Genomic DNA, 14,723 nt, shown 5'->3' with positions numbered 1-14,723 from the left:
CGAGGGTTGGTGATGCATCCGAATTGGCGGTTGAATTGTGAACTGTAATAAAGCTATCGCTTGCGAACAACAGAGCGTGAGAAACAAGAGATGTGAGAAAAGCCCTGTTGAATGGTTTCGATTGGCCATGAGGCCATGTTCCACTGTTGTTTGGCCGTGGGCCATCGAGCTATTGTTCTGTTGCCATGACAACAACGCACCTTGCCCCACTCCCCAGACTCGACAACCTCGGGGCGCAAGTCGATGGGCCTAAATTAACCAATTGTCGGATCAAAGATGGGCGCGCAGCCAGGGAAGACAATGCGAAGACGACCAAACGATCAGCCTTTATTAGTCTGGTTGACTAGTTGTTTCAGATTTCGATGCCCCTCTTTCCACCGATTTGGTTTGCGGGGTGCCCATTGGCCGCAATTGCGCCTGCGTCGCTTGAGTCCGTACAATTTGCTCGACCTCGTGCAGCCATGCTTGCCGCCTGCTCAAGTAATACCTTTTTTCGAGACGGTTTATCATGCTGTGGCAGAACACGTGCTTCCGAGGACTATTCAAAGGAAAGCGTTATACCCCTCCGTATACGCCTTATATGTTTGTTTTGTCTGCGTCGTCATGGTGGGCGTGTGGCTTAAGCTGACACGAATTCCACAAGTCTCCCGACCGTGCTCTCTTGTTTTGATAGCATGATACTATTACTCATGAGGGATGCCTTCAGCGTGAGATGTATTCCCATGTTAAAGGAGCTCAGTAATCGCCCTATCCATTCCGAAAACTGAAGGAAATTGTTTGAGTTGGGCGGCTCGAAATAGCCATCTGCAAATGACAAATGGCGAGTTCCATTTCCGAGCAAGATGACTAAATATCCTGCTGTATAATCTCGTACTTCTCTTATCCAGAGAACGTCTTGGCGGTTTCTCCTATCTTGGATGCAGGCTCTCTGGTTTCGGGCAACATCACAGGATCAGCTTTGCCCGCTACATCAACCAGCTACCCTACAAAAACGAGGTTGAACGGCCTTTGACTAGAAGCGGTGCATGTCTGGCAGCGCAGTCCTTGAACATGCTCCAGCGCATGCCCTTCAAAGCGGAAGGGTAAGGACCAGTCGCTGACCTGTGAAGGCAGGTCATTCATCCAATTCGATTCGAGGTGCTTGTCGGTAGCTGCTGGAGTCTCATAACCTCAATGTCATTGCATCTTATCCTGAATGTAACCCATAGACAGGATTTGAAAGCGTCTGTGGGTTTCCGATATATCGAAATTCACACAAAATTTGGTCAGTTATTCATGTTACTTTGAGCACATACATAGAGAAGACTGGTCGCTGCCAGCATATAAATTGTCAGTGCTCTGCTAACTAACAACACGGAGAGGCCTTTTAGCTGGGCCAGTTTATATCCGGCTCATGAGCTTTCGTACAAATCTATCTACACCCCCATCCACAACTTAAATGGGACAAGCACAGTTGCCTTTACAGCAAGGGGCGCTCACAATGTTCACCGTGAGCTCGCCCTTACTAACATCATTCCCCGGCTGGGTGGGAATAGAACCACACTGTGAGCACTTATGGTCGACAAGTCCCTGCAGCTGACCAGCGGCATCATTCGCCGTGCCGCTCGCACCGTTTTGGTAGAAGGCACAGATAGACGAGTACTGGCCCTGAGCACAGGCAAGTTGGACTGCGTTTTCATTAGCAACTCTGTGTATATGATGTCTCGCAAAGGAACGTAGTAGTCCCATCATGATCATGGATAGGGGCTCTCAACTTCAGCCTCGAGGCGGCAACTTACCTCCCATGTTGTAATGATGATTACCGTTGCCTTGAGCCTGAATCTGTTTGACTTGTGTCAAGACATCACTCAGCTTGGCATCGTTGAATGTGCAACCACCCGAGCCGCGGCAGTTGATGCCGAGAGCCGCGGCACTGGCAACAAATGTGGCGACGATGCTGAGAGATACCATGATGACGACTGATACAAGAATAGTATTATATGTTAAAGGAGGGATAGTTGATGGACACAGCTCTTGGGAACAGGGACAGACTGTTATATAAGATGCTACAGAGCAGAAGCACCTTCTCTCGGATAACAGAGAAGAAGTAGGCCGCAGACTAAACTGCTCAACAGAGAAACCCAAAAAAATCCCTTACCGCGGTCGGATGACATGTCCACCTACTTCTGCACGAGTATCGCTGATTATTCCATCAACTTAGGTAACTGGTACAAAGTCCCAATTGTGTCAAAGTACCTCCTCATTAAGCCCAACCACGCGACAACATGGTTTCGAATCCTTGTACTAAAAGTCTCATGTGTTCTGTCCCCCTTCTCATTCGCCAGATCACATCGATACGGAAAGCTACACTGAACAAAGACACACTGATGTCACTGCTAAGAAGAGGTCCACATCATCAGCCCAGCTGGGTTCAGATGCCGAGCGGCAGATCGTCGTGAGTCGACACTGGACGCACATTCAAGGTAGCGAGTTCCATCTAACTTCTTGACGGACCGAAATTCCCCATAGTCAGCGCTTACGCTCTTTTGTCCAACTTTGTGGGGGGAATGGTGTTTCGGTTGGAGCATAAGTTGTCAATGCGACGTTGGACTAGCTCCTCTACATGCACAGGAAATCTTCGGCCAGTCCGGGCTTTCGAAAGAACCGAGACCAAGTTAGATTCATACACTATCATAGTCTCCTCGTCAGTTCAACGAGGCGGCAGGCACCAACAAGGTGCCATCTATCCGTGCCGTTGCCCGATAAAAGACGGCCTATCCGCCAGCCAAGCCCGCGTCTGACATAGAGCATGGGTAAAAGAGGACTGACGTGCTGGAAGACCCGTGTCGATCACTTTAGGCGCCTTAATTTTTCCGGCAATAGATCATGGCGAGGCATAACCTATGAGTGCCTTGGACGGCTGAGACTTCTCCCCCCGTGGCTGACTGCTTGTGGTCAGCATTTACTCCGTAGAGGCCTGGAAATACGTATCGCTGATGAATGTGAGACATGGCTACTATGCTTTTGGAACCAGAGGCGGTGAGAGAATGCTGTTTTCCCCCAGAAGAGAAGGACGACGTGGAAATCTTCGACGGGAGTTATCATAGATGGGCACATATGTGTGCGTGCTTGGGTCGTACCGGCCCGTCGCCGGGCTCACGTATCTCATTCATACGGCGAGAATTACTCCACCTATACCAATGCGGCAAGTCGTACCTTGGGAGCAGCAGTGGAGTTGAGATGTAGCTTTCCATAGCGTTGCCTTTGTTCGCTACGTTGTCATGTACGGTGACGATGTTGGTGACGTCTCTCGAAACAAACCATATGCGGGCTAATGCAGGTTCAACGCTGGCCGGTAGACAGTAGAGGCAACCAGGGTACAGAGTACCGCGATAATAATCGAGTTATCGACTTATGGGCAAGCGATTACCTTGAGGCTTGGAGCTGGCACGCCATAACCGGTGTTTATCTTGGGCAACTTGTACAGGACCAGGCTTGCCATCCCCGACCCGTACTCTTGTACTACGGAATTTGCCCTGAAGCCTGTTGTTCCTCGCTAGCAGAATCTCCCATTGATATTCATCGATGCTATTTAGTCCGCCGCCATCCCCCGTCCCCGTTGTACATCACCACCACCATCTCAACCCCCAAACATATAATCCTACACATAATGAAGTTGTCAATCATCACCTCTGTTGCTGCCCTCGCAGCTTCCACCTCGGCCCTGGGCATCAACTGCCGTGGCTCCGGCCTCTGCCCATCGGACGGCGCGGCCGGAAACCTCATCAACCTCAAGGCCATCGTGGACGGCATCCAGCCTCGTGATCGCAGATACAACACTGGCCAGCAGATTGCTTGCACCGGCTCCATCTGCGCCTTCTATCAAAATGGCGCCACCGGCACGGCTGCGCAGACGTCGGGCTTTCTCCAGGCCTTGCTTGACCACGGGTGCAAGAAGTGCGGCTCTGTGCCGACGCAGCCTGGGAATGATGTGAAGAATGGAGAGCTCACTGTTAATGTTGTTGGAGATCCTCACTGCCAGGGCGCCTGCTAGAAGTGTAGGACATGTCATGATGAATTTGAGTAGTGTTGGGACAATGTACGGGTTGCTTGTGCAGTTTGACGGGATGCGAACCGGGAAAAGGACTTTGTGCTATACAATGGAACAATTACTCTGAACAGTTTTCACGATGCGCGTGCTATCAAAGTGTCCATCACATGGGACATTATTCTGTGAAACAGAGTGTTGTGAAATGCCTAAACTGTAATTCTCGACGCCGCGCCATTCAAAACTGTACTTTTCTCACTTCATGTTCGAAAAGAGTAGGCCAGTCACGTCAATGATACGGCCGAGTGCTGCCTCATCGACACGTTTATTAGTGGAATATTGGGAACTATTTCCGCGAGGCAAGTAGTATCCCGACATGTTGAATGGAGCCGACGCACATATTGACCATATCCTCGAAATGACCAGAGACAATGGTCCACGGACAAGTGCTGACAGACATCAAGGTTGCCCCTGTCACGGAAAAAAACACTGCGTCTTCCGGTAAGCACATGCAGTATTGGCCTGCCCGAGTCCTTGACCTATGACCCCCTGAGAAAGGAAGCTATTCCGAGATTTCACGCCGGTCACTTCTATGCCTCGGCTGTCAATTGAGATGCCACCAAAGGCAAACCAGGGAAAAATAGCACCGAAACTTGATAGTATCTACAGATCTACAACGCTTCACCGATCGAATCCTCCGTAAGCACTAGTATAGCGCGGCCCATGCAGCTCTCCCAAGGGTCATCATCGCCCCAAGCTCGAGCGCCTCGTTGCCCGTTGTCTCTTTGCATGGGGTTGGTTCCTGGGTATTCCCTGCATTTCAACAATGACTGCCGGCCGCCACCGCACATCCAGCCGCGGCAGAGACGAGCCACTGTCACTCACTCGGCAATCACCACCATGAAATAGTACTTACATATGGAGTACTACTCGGCACCACAAACAAGTCTCACCGATGGTCCGATGTCGAAGGAAGGAACCCTGTATAAGTGCTACGCGGCCAAGCCGACGCCACATAGGCCCTTTTCTTTCCGGGGCCGCTGTACAATGTCGTTGAGGACAGCTCAACTTGGACAAGGAGCGTAGCTCAACGACTAGCTTGTAGTTGGTGGGAGAAGCCTTCCGATCTATGACGATGATCTACCGAAACTATTGGTGGGAAATAAGAACAACCCAATGTGGAGCTGGGAGTCAACTTGTCTTGTCTCTGAATCGGGGACATGGCTGTGGAGGAACCCGAATAATGGACACAGATACTTACCTGATTGAGTCCATTTCTCTATTAGGAAACTCGTAAGCGGTTTGTTAATCGGAAGTTGCCCACGCATCCTGACCATAGAGATAGTCGCGTCAGCTGTGACGGTCGCAGAAACGGCAAACCGCGTGGATGTTGGTGTACCATGTAGACATCGCGGCCCCAAGTACTGGTACATGACTTCGTCCTGTTATCGAGTATCCTTTCCATGCCGACGCTTGCTGGGCTCAAGTTGTCGTAGTTGCCGTCCCGCCTCCTAGCTGATTCCTCAACATAGTTGGCACGAGAAACACTGTTAGTTATACAGACTATTAAACGACTCACAGAAGAATAAACATAAAAGCCTGCCCATTGCCGCCTTGTAATTCCTGCAAAAACGTCCCCAACACTTGCAAATTTCCAACTCATCCTCATCCTTAATACACCCCAGAAACTCATCAATATGCACTTCTCTTCCATCCTTTTCTTCGTCTCCAGCGCCGCGGCTCTCGGCATCAACTGCCGCGGCTCCGGAGTCTGCTCCTTCAACGACGCCTCCTTGCAAGTCGTTCACGACCAGATCGGCAACTTGATTGCCGGCGGCGGCGGCGACCGCCATTTCAACCAAGGACGCAAGTCTCCCCATGACGAGTGCAAAACCCTCGCAGATTTGACTAACACCAGACGATAGAACAAATCGCCTGCTCCCACGGCTCCCAGGGCAGCGTTTGCGCCTTCTACCAGAACGGCGCTTCTGGCTCTGCCAAGGACGCGTATAACCAGGTCCAGGGCCTGATAGACCACAAGTGCCGACAGTGCGGCTCTATTCCTACCCAGCCCGGAAACGATGTTAGCAAGGGGGAGCTTACTGTCAACTATGTCGGCAAGCCGTGCTGCGAGGGGGACTGCCACTGCTGAGGGAGGCGTGGGGTTTGTGTAAATGCCACGAGTTGAATAGTGTAAATAAAAGGGTTGGAATGGCTTGAATGATGCACGCTATGATTTTCTCCATGTACCTTGTTGGATTCAGAAGCCGTGCTTAGACGGCGGCTTGATGTGACGAAAACATGTAGTGGAGATGTAGTCCGATGTTCTCTGGGGATTCTCGTATCGTGTCTGAAAAAGGAAAGAAGAGTCATCAATTTCGAAATAATTTGGCTCAGGATGATTATATATCGTCTTGATAACAAGATGGTCAGCCTAGCACCATGGTCTGCGCTGGATTCGGGACACGTACAATAAATACAACACCTAAGACCGCGGGCCGCCTCGTAGAAAAGAGATACCTCAGATATGTCTTCCGCATCCCCTCAGCTCCGTATCGTCACCCAGTGCCGCAGCGTAATGGAGTACGACGGACATGAAGGCCGTGAGTAGTGCAATCCGCGCCACGGTGAATGAAATGACTCGTCATCCACTGCTAGTTGTACTCAATTATATGTAGAGCTGTGAGACCAAGGGCGTCTTTCTCATCCAAACCCAAGGGAATGCTCTGCAGAGTCTCCTTCTTCTCGCCCGACGATGCGAACGTGGCGTGTAAGCCATTGTGCTGGGATAAATTATTCTCGCTAAATGGGACCGCAAACAAAGAGCAATTTAAATACAAATGGTTCTGGGGATTCATTAAATAGCAATAACAATGTAACAAGTACACTTCCAACATGCTCATTTAACCAAAAAATCACCATCAGAAGCAGCTAATATCACCCTGTGAACATCAGCTCCAAAAGGTCAATACAATCTGTATACTTATAAAGCAGGGCCTAGCCCATGGCTCCCGACCTGTGCGCCCTCCCATGCCAAAACCTCTGGCGATCAATCTGATGGCCTTGTAAGTTTGTTCAAGATCGGGCTCACCGGTTGGAACCGCTCTCTGACTCTGCAGACTTCCTCCAACAATTGCTTGAACTGCAAACCCCCGTCCTTTTTGACCTCAAAGGCCAGCAGCTTGTCTCGGACGTCGATCGCCCTCGACCTGCCCAGCTCAGTTACCCTGCCAAGCGCAACTTGCATTGCCTCTTCCCATTTGCTGATGTGTTCGGCCTGCTTGAGTAGATATTCTTCCTCCAACTTCAGCACTTGATCTGCAAACTCGATATCCATGTAGATGGCCAGTCTGTTGCGGCAGGTGACGTCGGGAGGCTCAATTTCTGCACGGCGCGCATCGCCGGTTTTTGTTTCGCCCTGTCCAACCTTGCACGTCCGCGGCAGGTCCAGCTGGGTGACTTCTGCCATGTTGAGTACTTGGTCTGAAAAGTGTTTGGCGGTTTTATTGGTAGGCTTGCGGGCTGCATCCTGCGCGTCAACATGGCCTGGGTTGGGAGCTGGATCTCTTTCATCAGGGTCGATAATCTGGGTCTTGGCCTGCACGCCTTTGGTGCGTAGCCCTCTGAAAAACTCCTCCAGTTGCTCTCGGTCGACACCATAGGGGCTCTTGACTAGGTTCTTTGGTGAGGGGAGATCATGGTCAGACTCGGATTCATTGTTGAGTTTGGGTGGTAGAGTGGCGTCGCTTGTCGAAGACCGGCGCGAATTAATATCGCTAGTCATCTTTGTATGTAGGTTACTGAGTACAGTTTTTTCCTACTTCACAGCTCTGGAACACCTGTAACTTCAAATTTCAAGAAGTGATGATAATATATGAAATATGAGTCGGAAGCCCGGAGCCTGACTTCTCGTTGTCGACATGCAGATATGCCCAACATGACGGTCTCACGACGGTCTCTCAACGGCAATGAAGTGGGTCATGCAAGACCTTCCTCCTTCTCAATCATGAGAAACTTGCATATGCTTGGCAGCCGAGCTTGAAGTCACCCAGCCTGTCCAAAGTATCGGGGAGCATGTAGAAAGCGCCATGTATCGTGCATCCGTCAGCCACGGATTCTCCACTGTCGCTAGAAAGAGTGTCTCAGTCAGCTTTTTAAAGCTGTTTTATGTACGGAGTAGTAGAAAATATCTACGTGAGGTGTTGTGAGCTTCCACCCGATATCGAGAACAAGGTCTGTTTAGTGGAAATCGTCCCACGACGCGGCTTCGTGATCCAAAGACACCGGTGTTGAACAATTGAAAGGTAAGTACCCGAATATTCTTCCGTACCAAGGGTACCTAGGACGATCAGCTGATGGACTTGCATGCTGTGCCGACCTGAATACGATGCGGCAAGCCACAGCTTGTTTTATAGGTCAGGAAAGGGCAATATCAGCACCAAGACCACTGATCTCCGATTTGAAATAAAGTAGTGGATATTAAATAGCCGAGGACTGCCTAAATATATCGTACAGTGGGTATCATAATTTGCTAATGGTTCAGTATAAAGTCGTATAATTCTCTCAGAGACTCATGACCAACGTTCTTCAAAAACGCCGGTTGTTCGGTATCAGAAATGGCCACTTCAACCACTTTCCTGATAAGAGCACTAATATCGTTGCTGTGCCTGGCCATGCCGCTACGTTGCAGAGAGGCGGAGTCCAGTTTGGAGGTGACGGCATCCCAAAGGTCGTGCCATCGATCTATGGCACGGAGCAGAGCGGGGGCTGTTGCAGGCATGGTGCCATTCAAATGAGCCGAGACAGCCATGGAACTCAATGCTATGCATGTTTAATGTCCGCTTTGTTGTCGCAGGGATGATTGGAAGTCTTACCCATGGTAGCTGCTCGGAGGTGGGATAGTTTGAGGCTGGTGACTGGAATAGGTTGGGCCTCATCCCAATTGTCCTTCATTAATAGTTCGATAAATTTACATATTGAGGAGAAGCACATTGGTGAAGGCTGGTACTTTAACTCCTTTAATTTCGCTTCGAATTGCTCGGAGTTGGTGGCATCCCACAGTTCTAATGGACACGGCATGTCGCAATCGACTTCTTTGATGGACGTCTGCGGCGGTGCATGAAACATACCACTTTGATGCCAATCAGATATTGCGGTCCAAAAACCAATTCTATTCGAGTCCGTTAGTGCCTTCTTGTTGATACAGAGGGTAAATGTACCATACCGGATGCACAACTCTTCATACAGGAATTTCTCCCAAATCAACGTCCCAGAATGCTTGTACTGATTTAACCCCAACTGCCGCACCGCCGACACCAAAGCAGGAAGCCTGACTGACAAATTTCTTCGTCGCGTTTGTGCATCGTTTCTCATAAATTGAACATTGTGGACGATTATCGCAGCCTGTAGTGCATACAGCATTTTCTTGCTCGGTTTTGAGAAAGCCTCAGTGACCAAAAGCCCTTGCATATGCCGAAAGACGTAGTCCTCTGCAACAGTTAAGAAGCATCGTGACGATAATGTATCGTCCCGTGGTGCGGAGCGGAGTGTACCACCTAGCGCGACTGCTAAAACCAAGACTGCCGGTGTATCTTCATGACCAAATGATGGAATATGTATGAGAGGAAAATGTATGTGACTTAGGCGAAAGAAAACAGATATAAATCGAGCAAGATTATCTGACGAAAAGATAGAGTGCGCTAGATCTTCGTGGTACATTTCGGTATATGTTGGATCGTATTCCTCGAGAAATTTGTGACTTTTGCCTAACTCGCGAATAATCTCATCTGAGACATGCCGTAATCTCTCTAGACCTTCCAGGGTAAACGCTGGCACCGCTGCGCTTAGTTCAGAGGACGTCGAGGTTTCGTCGGAAGTACTGAAATCGCTGAATTCATCATCCAGAAAAGACACGAAACTCCAAGGAGCAAAGTTTCCGCCATCCATGGTCATCATGGGCAGAGAAAAGTCAGGCAAATTGGGCAGATAGTCAAGGTCTGGTACCTTGTCATTGACAGCTTCGTCATTAGCAAAGTATTCCAGCATCGACTCAGTATCAGGGTTGACAACACCCTTCAAAAACACAGAGTTGGAGACTGGAACCCTGGTATGAGCTTGGCCTGCGGACTCAGACTTGAAGTAAGCTGCATCTTGTTCAGAGCAACCCGAGTCGAAGACGTCTCGAAAACGACAAGTCAATCCGCGAGAAACACAGCGCGAGCAAGGTGTCGCCTTGTCGCACAAAACTTTACTTTGGTAACACGATTCGCAAGCACGCGGTTTTTGGCCACGGCGGAATTCGGGTAAACTCTTTTCTTCATCTTTTCTGGCGCAGCTCAAGGTGTGTTTGCGGCACACGTCGCTGTGAAGATGTTAGTGGATGCCGCATGAATAGATTCGAAAGGGAAGATGAGAGGCATCGCCTACCCTCTAATAAAGCCTTTGCTGCAATATTGACATTTGAAACGAAAAGTGTTTACGTCTGTGGAAGGGTTTAGCTCATGTGCCAACAGTGCGATTGCGGCTGTGACAGGTAATTGGCTGAGCATTGTTGGTATTGTGCTGTTGATGTTGAGCTCAGCATGGAGTGATGGAATGGGAAAGGATGGCTATCGCCAATAGAATCCTGGGAGGGGGGGAGAGATTTAAAAGGAAGGAAAGCTGCTCCCTACAGAACGGAAATTGGGACTGGGAAGAAACCAAGTAAAATATTTGACATCAACAACAAGTACTCACGGGTTGCTTCATGTCGTCGAAGATGAGTGTTCCTCTGATATCTCTTCCCGCAAGTCTCGCAAACATACGCCTTCAGGGTTGGAGCCCCAGCCGCTTGATCATTGACCAGCTCCATACCCGGCAACAGACCAGACACACCTGACGTTTGTCGTGGAGATAATCGAATGGCTGACGTATGGGCTCCTGTTGCAGTACACGGGGCTTGGCTCTGATGGATTTGGATGGCAGGTGGGTTTTCGCCGATGAGCACTTGGCGATGTTTGCGTGTGGGCGAGGTGGGTTTTCACCTGGAGGACGAGGCTCACATGGCGCTATGCCCTAAATGGACGACAAATGACCATGTCAAAGGTAAGCTTGAAACCTGAGGATATAGAGCGAGGGCGCCATGCAGATCAAATACTCGTTATTTTCCAGAAGTCGAATCTTTGCAGATATCTATAGAAAAGATTCCCTAATTACGGGTGAATAACGCCTAGGAGATTGGGAGTGACTGTGTGGACATCTGAGCCGCACAGCTTGTGTAAGTCAAGCGTTACTGAACACCGGGGCGGCTTCTAACATGGCATGGAATTAGATTTACTCTTGAAAATCTCCAGGAGATTAGTGACATTTTCCCCATCGACCAACAAGACGAGAGAGAGGACGAAACAGAACAGGATGAAGCTCTCGGTTCCCACGATGCCTCTCGCCGCAAGACTGCCAGGTATGCTTGCCCAACTATATCGGCATGGAACTAAGGCAGAGCTGACCGAGGCTGAGTGTTAATGTATGTTAATGCTGGACGATTGGCCGTACCTAAAGGCTTAGCAAGGCCAATTGCTTCGCTAATGTCTACTCGGGGATTACACAACCCTCGAGTTCTCAAGAGCGCTGCGCCAAAACTTGATCTTCAGCAAGACCTAAAACCATCATCGTTGGTAGAAAAGGAAGAATCGTCAACTGCCGTCGAACATGTCTTGTAAGGCTCCCGGAAGCAACCGAACTTGACTGCAAATGGCACGTCATTTACATCAGGCACCGAACCTCTGCTCACACCTACCAGAACAACATTAGACTCCCTGGTAAATTGGGCTCGCCAGGGCTCTCTATGGCCTCTTACATTCGGTCTTGCCTGCTGTGGTGTCGAAATGATGCACGTATCGATGCCTCGCTACGACCAAGACCGACTTGGCATCATCTTCCGCGCCTCTCCTCGCCAAGCCGATGTAATGATTGTGGCGGGCACTGTTACGAACAAGATGGCGCCGGCGGTAAGGCAGTGCTATGATCAAATGCCTGATCCTAAATGGGTTATCAGTATGGGCAGCTGCGCGAACGGAGGAGGATACTATCACTACAGCTACTCTGTTGTACGAGGCGTGGACCGCATCATCCCCGTTGATGTGTATGTGCCTGGCTGTCCACCGACGGCAGAGGCGTTGATGTACGCCATATTTCAGCTGCAAGCAAAAATGCGCCGCACCAAGATTACGAGAATGTGGTATCGGCGATAGAGGGCGCGATTCGGCACCTGGACGTAGATTGCGCGGCGCTGTGAGACCGGTGATGGCGGGAGAGGTCTGTTGATGTAGTAGCGCCTAGTAGTGTCAGACTTTCAATGCTGTACAGAATGTTATTTGACTTCCAAGGTTGTCAAGGCCTAGCGAGACCAGGCAGACCGTCGGATATGATATCACATCGACTGATAGACCAAGAGGGTGCAGCAGGCATGTTGAGTTCCTCCAAGCTTCTAGAAGGAAATGCGGCCACATGCAGAGGAGCCTCTAGCGTGTAACAGGCATGAGCTTGAGCTTGCGCTCGGCATGGCGAATGCATGATGGCCGCTTGCAGGACCCTAGGTGAGGAATGCGCGTCTGTGATTACCACGTTAGACGACCAGTGTCTTTAACGTTGGTGGTCGGCCCAGCATCATCAGCACCTGCCCAAAATTGAAACGGGCCTTGGGTACCTCGATTTGTCCGATGCCGCAGAGCGAAACACGGAGAAACCCGAGGGCCGTCCTTGCGGGCTTTTGGGCCTTGACCTTCAATGTTAGTGCCGAGGGCCCAGTTTTTCTGTACATGCACGCACCGTCATCAAGCACCGTCAGCGTCAGGTCCTGCGTGGCGTCAGATCCACTGTCATGTCGTCGTCCACTGTCATGTCCAGCCCCCTCCGCTCTTCCTCCATGCATGTGTCATGTCCGCGCTTCGACGACTTTCTCCCCGCCAGGCGGCTCCGCAAAGCGCTGACATCGAAAGGATGCAGCTTTGGCTTGGACATCCCGAGCAACCATTTTGCCGCTGTTCTTGCCCCCTTTGCCTGCCTCACAACCGCCAATTCCAGATACCACAGCTTCGCTTTGCTTCATGTCATGGTACTCGACAGCCAATCTCTTGAGGGCCCCCCGTCACTGCAGCACATGACGCAAAACGGCTACATCGTCGCTCCCGCCGCAGCCTCGGCAGTGCCCCGCGCACTCCCCGAGATTTGCTACACGTTGCGGCGGAAAGTGATGGCGTTCCTGGAACAGCAGCCCGCCGATAACGATGTCGCACTGAAGAACACGCAGAAGCAGGCGAGGGCTTCAATCAAGATTGTCGAAGAGGCCTTGCGCCGGTATCAGTGAGTAGGCGCATTTGGACACTCCAGCGCTCTCGCGACTTTGCAGCCATCCCCCTCTCCAAGTTACCGAGGAAGCTAACCACGCCATCACCGCCAGGCCCGACGAACTGTCTCTCTCATACAATGGAGGCAAAGACTGTCTCGTCTTGCTCGTCCTCATCTTGGCCTGCCTGCCGGCCCTGTACGATCCCTCAATCACAACCAACGGCGACGCCCCCGTTTCCAAGAACCCGCCGCCGACCATCCAAGCTGTCTACATTGCGCCGCCCGATCCCTTCCCCGAAGTCGAGGAATTTGTTTCAAGTACCACAAAGGAATACCATCTGGATTTGACTCGCTATGCGCTGCCAATGCGGCAAGCCTTGGAGGCGTACCAAGCCGACAAGCCCGCCGTCAAGGCGATTTTCATGGGCACACGGCGCACCGATCCATTCTGCGAGTTTCTCACTGGATTCAGCCCCACGGATAAGGGCTGGCCGCAGTTTATGAGAGTGAACCCTGTTTTGGACTGGCACTACACAGATATTTGGACCGTGAGTGATCCCCCGTGACGACAACAATCTCCAAAAAGACACAAGCCTGACCTGTCGCCATTAGTTTATCCTCCGCCTTGATATTCCCTTCTGCAGCCTCTATCAACAGGGCTACTCATCCCTTGGCGGCGTCAAAAACACCCGCCCTAACCCCGCTCTTGCCGTTGGCTCCGAAGGGACCAAGTTTCGACCAGCGTATGAACTTGTCCGCGATGACGAAGAGCGGCTAGGCCGCGACAAGTAGACTATCTACCGGAGACCAAATAATGATATCATGATGGCAAAATGTGGAGAATCCAGTAGAAGCGGACAAGACAGACCGCAAACTGAATTGCGGCCGAGGAGTTCTGAGTCCTTTATGTGCTGTTTTTGCGCAGACTATTTGGATCGTTGTTGGCAAGACTTGCTTACTAAACTTTCAGTGTATATAACATAGAGCATAGAACATCACGGCGTTGAATACGATCCTGTTCTAGATCTTTCTGTTCACCTCTCAGAACAACCTCATTGTCTTCACATCCTGTTATGGTAGCTGTGCCCCCTGGCCCCAGACTTCCAGCCATGGAGACAGAGTCTTGAATCACTTATAACCGATTTGGTCTTGAAAAATCTTGTTGCATATCGTATGGCAGTCCCGAAAAGTGGTATGTACGTTTCAAGGATACTACTAACAATTTTGTTATGCTCTAGTGTTGCAGCTTCTCGGAATGCGGCCGGTGTTTATACGCCTCCGTCTTCAGGAATCCCTGGATTGAGCTACCCGTCAGTGCATGTAACCACTTAATTGCCAACCGGTAATTATAAAACCCACAGTATGGACTGCC

The 14,723-nt window shown here is 50.5% G+C and overlaps 7 protein-coding genes across 7 annotated transcripts; 4 read left to right on the top strand and 3 right to left on the bottom strand.

Moving 5' to 3' along the window:
* Positions 1-1,434: 1,434 nt before the first annotated feature.
* On the bottom strand, positions 1,435-1,950 carry M2A_1 (KP4 killer toxin; the record flags this gene model as incomplete). The annotated part of the gene is made up of 2 exons (XM_014688786.1): positions 1,435-1,667; positions 1,779-1,950. The coding sequence occupies 2 exons, from the start codon at positions 1,948-1,950 to the stop codon at positions 1,435-1,437; spliced, it is 405 nt and encodes a 134-aa protein (XP_014544272.1).
* Positions 1,951-3,649: 1,699 nt separating this feature from the next.
* On the top strand, positions 3,650-4,033 carry G6M90_00g056850 (uncharacterized protein; the record flags this gene model as incomplete). The annotated part of the gene is made up of 1 exon (XM_014688785.1): positions 3,650-4,033. The coding sequence occupies one exon, from the start codon at positions 3,650-3,652 to the stop codon at positions 4,031-4,033; it is 384 nt and encodes a 127-aa protein (XP_014544271.1).
* A 1,691-nt stretch (positions 4,034-5,724) lies between these two features.
* M2A_0 (KP4 killer toxin) lies at positions 5,725-6,179 on the top strand (the record flags this gene model as incomplete). The annotated part of the gene is made up of 2 exons (XM_066130628.1): positions 5,725-5,893; positions 5,953-6,179. The coding sequence occupies 2 exons, from the start codon at positions 5,725-5,727 to the stop codon at positions 6,177-6,179; spliced, it is 396 nt and encodes a 131-aa protein (XP_065986633.1).
* Positions 6,180-7,076: 897 nt separating this feature from the next.
* G6M90_00g056830 (uncharacterized protein) lies at positions 7,077-7,811 on the bottom strand (the record flags this gene model as incomplete). Its single annotated transcript, XM_014688784.1, has 1 exon — positions 7,077-7,811. The coding sequence occupies one exon, from the start codon at positions 7,809-7,811 to the stop codon at positions 7,077-7,079; it is 735 nt and encodes a 244-aa protein (XP_014544270.1).
* A 747-nt stretch (positions 7,812-8,558) lies between these two features.
* G6M90_00g056820 (uncharacterized protein) lies at positions 8,559-10,347 on the bottom strand (the record flags this gene model as incomplete). Its single annotated transcript, XM_066130627.1, has 3 exons — positions 8,559-8,848; positions 8,902-10,206; positions 10,269-10,347. 3 exons carry the CDS (start codon positions 10,345-10,347, stop codon positions 8,559-8,561), a joined length of 1,674 nt encoding a protein of 557 aa, XP_065986646.1.
* Positions 10,348-11,101: 754 nt separating this feature from the next.
* NDUA19 (NADH-ubiquinone oxidoreductase 19 subunit) lies at positions 11,102-12,255 on the top strand (the record flags this gene model as incomplete). Its single annotated transcript, XM_066130626.1, has 5 exons — positions 11,102-11,110; positions 11,359-11,465; positions 11,522-11,528; positions 11,629-11,720; positions 11,805-12,255. The coding sequence occupies 5 exons, from the start codon at positions 11,102-11,104 to the stop codon at positions 12,253-12,255; spliced, it is 666 nt and encodes a 221-aa protein (XP_065986806.1).
* Positions 12,256-12,884: 629 nt separating this feature from the next.
* Positions 12,885-14,143, top strand: Flad1 (FAD synthase; the record flags this gene model as incomplete). The annotated part of the gene is made up of 3 exons (XM_014688782.2): positions 12,885-13,366; positions 13,464-13,899; positions 13,964-14,143. The coding sequence occupies 3 exons, from the start codon at positions 12,885-12,887 to the stop codon at positions 14,141-14,143; spliced, it is 1,098 nt and encodes a 365-aa protein (XP_014544268.2).
* Positions 14,144-14,723: the final 580 nt, after the last annotated feature.

The sequence above is a fragment of the Metarhizium brunneum genome, chromosome 3 (genome assembly GCF_013426205.1).
Source record: "Metarhizium brunneum chromosome 3, complete sequence".
Taxonomy (NCBI): domain Eukaryota; kingdom Fungi; phylum Ascomycota; class Sordariomycetes; order Hypocreales; family Clavicipitaceae; genus Metarhizium; species Metarhizium brunneum.
Note: the sequence above shows the minus strand (reverse complement) of the source record. Positions and strands in the feature narration are given on the sequence as shown.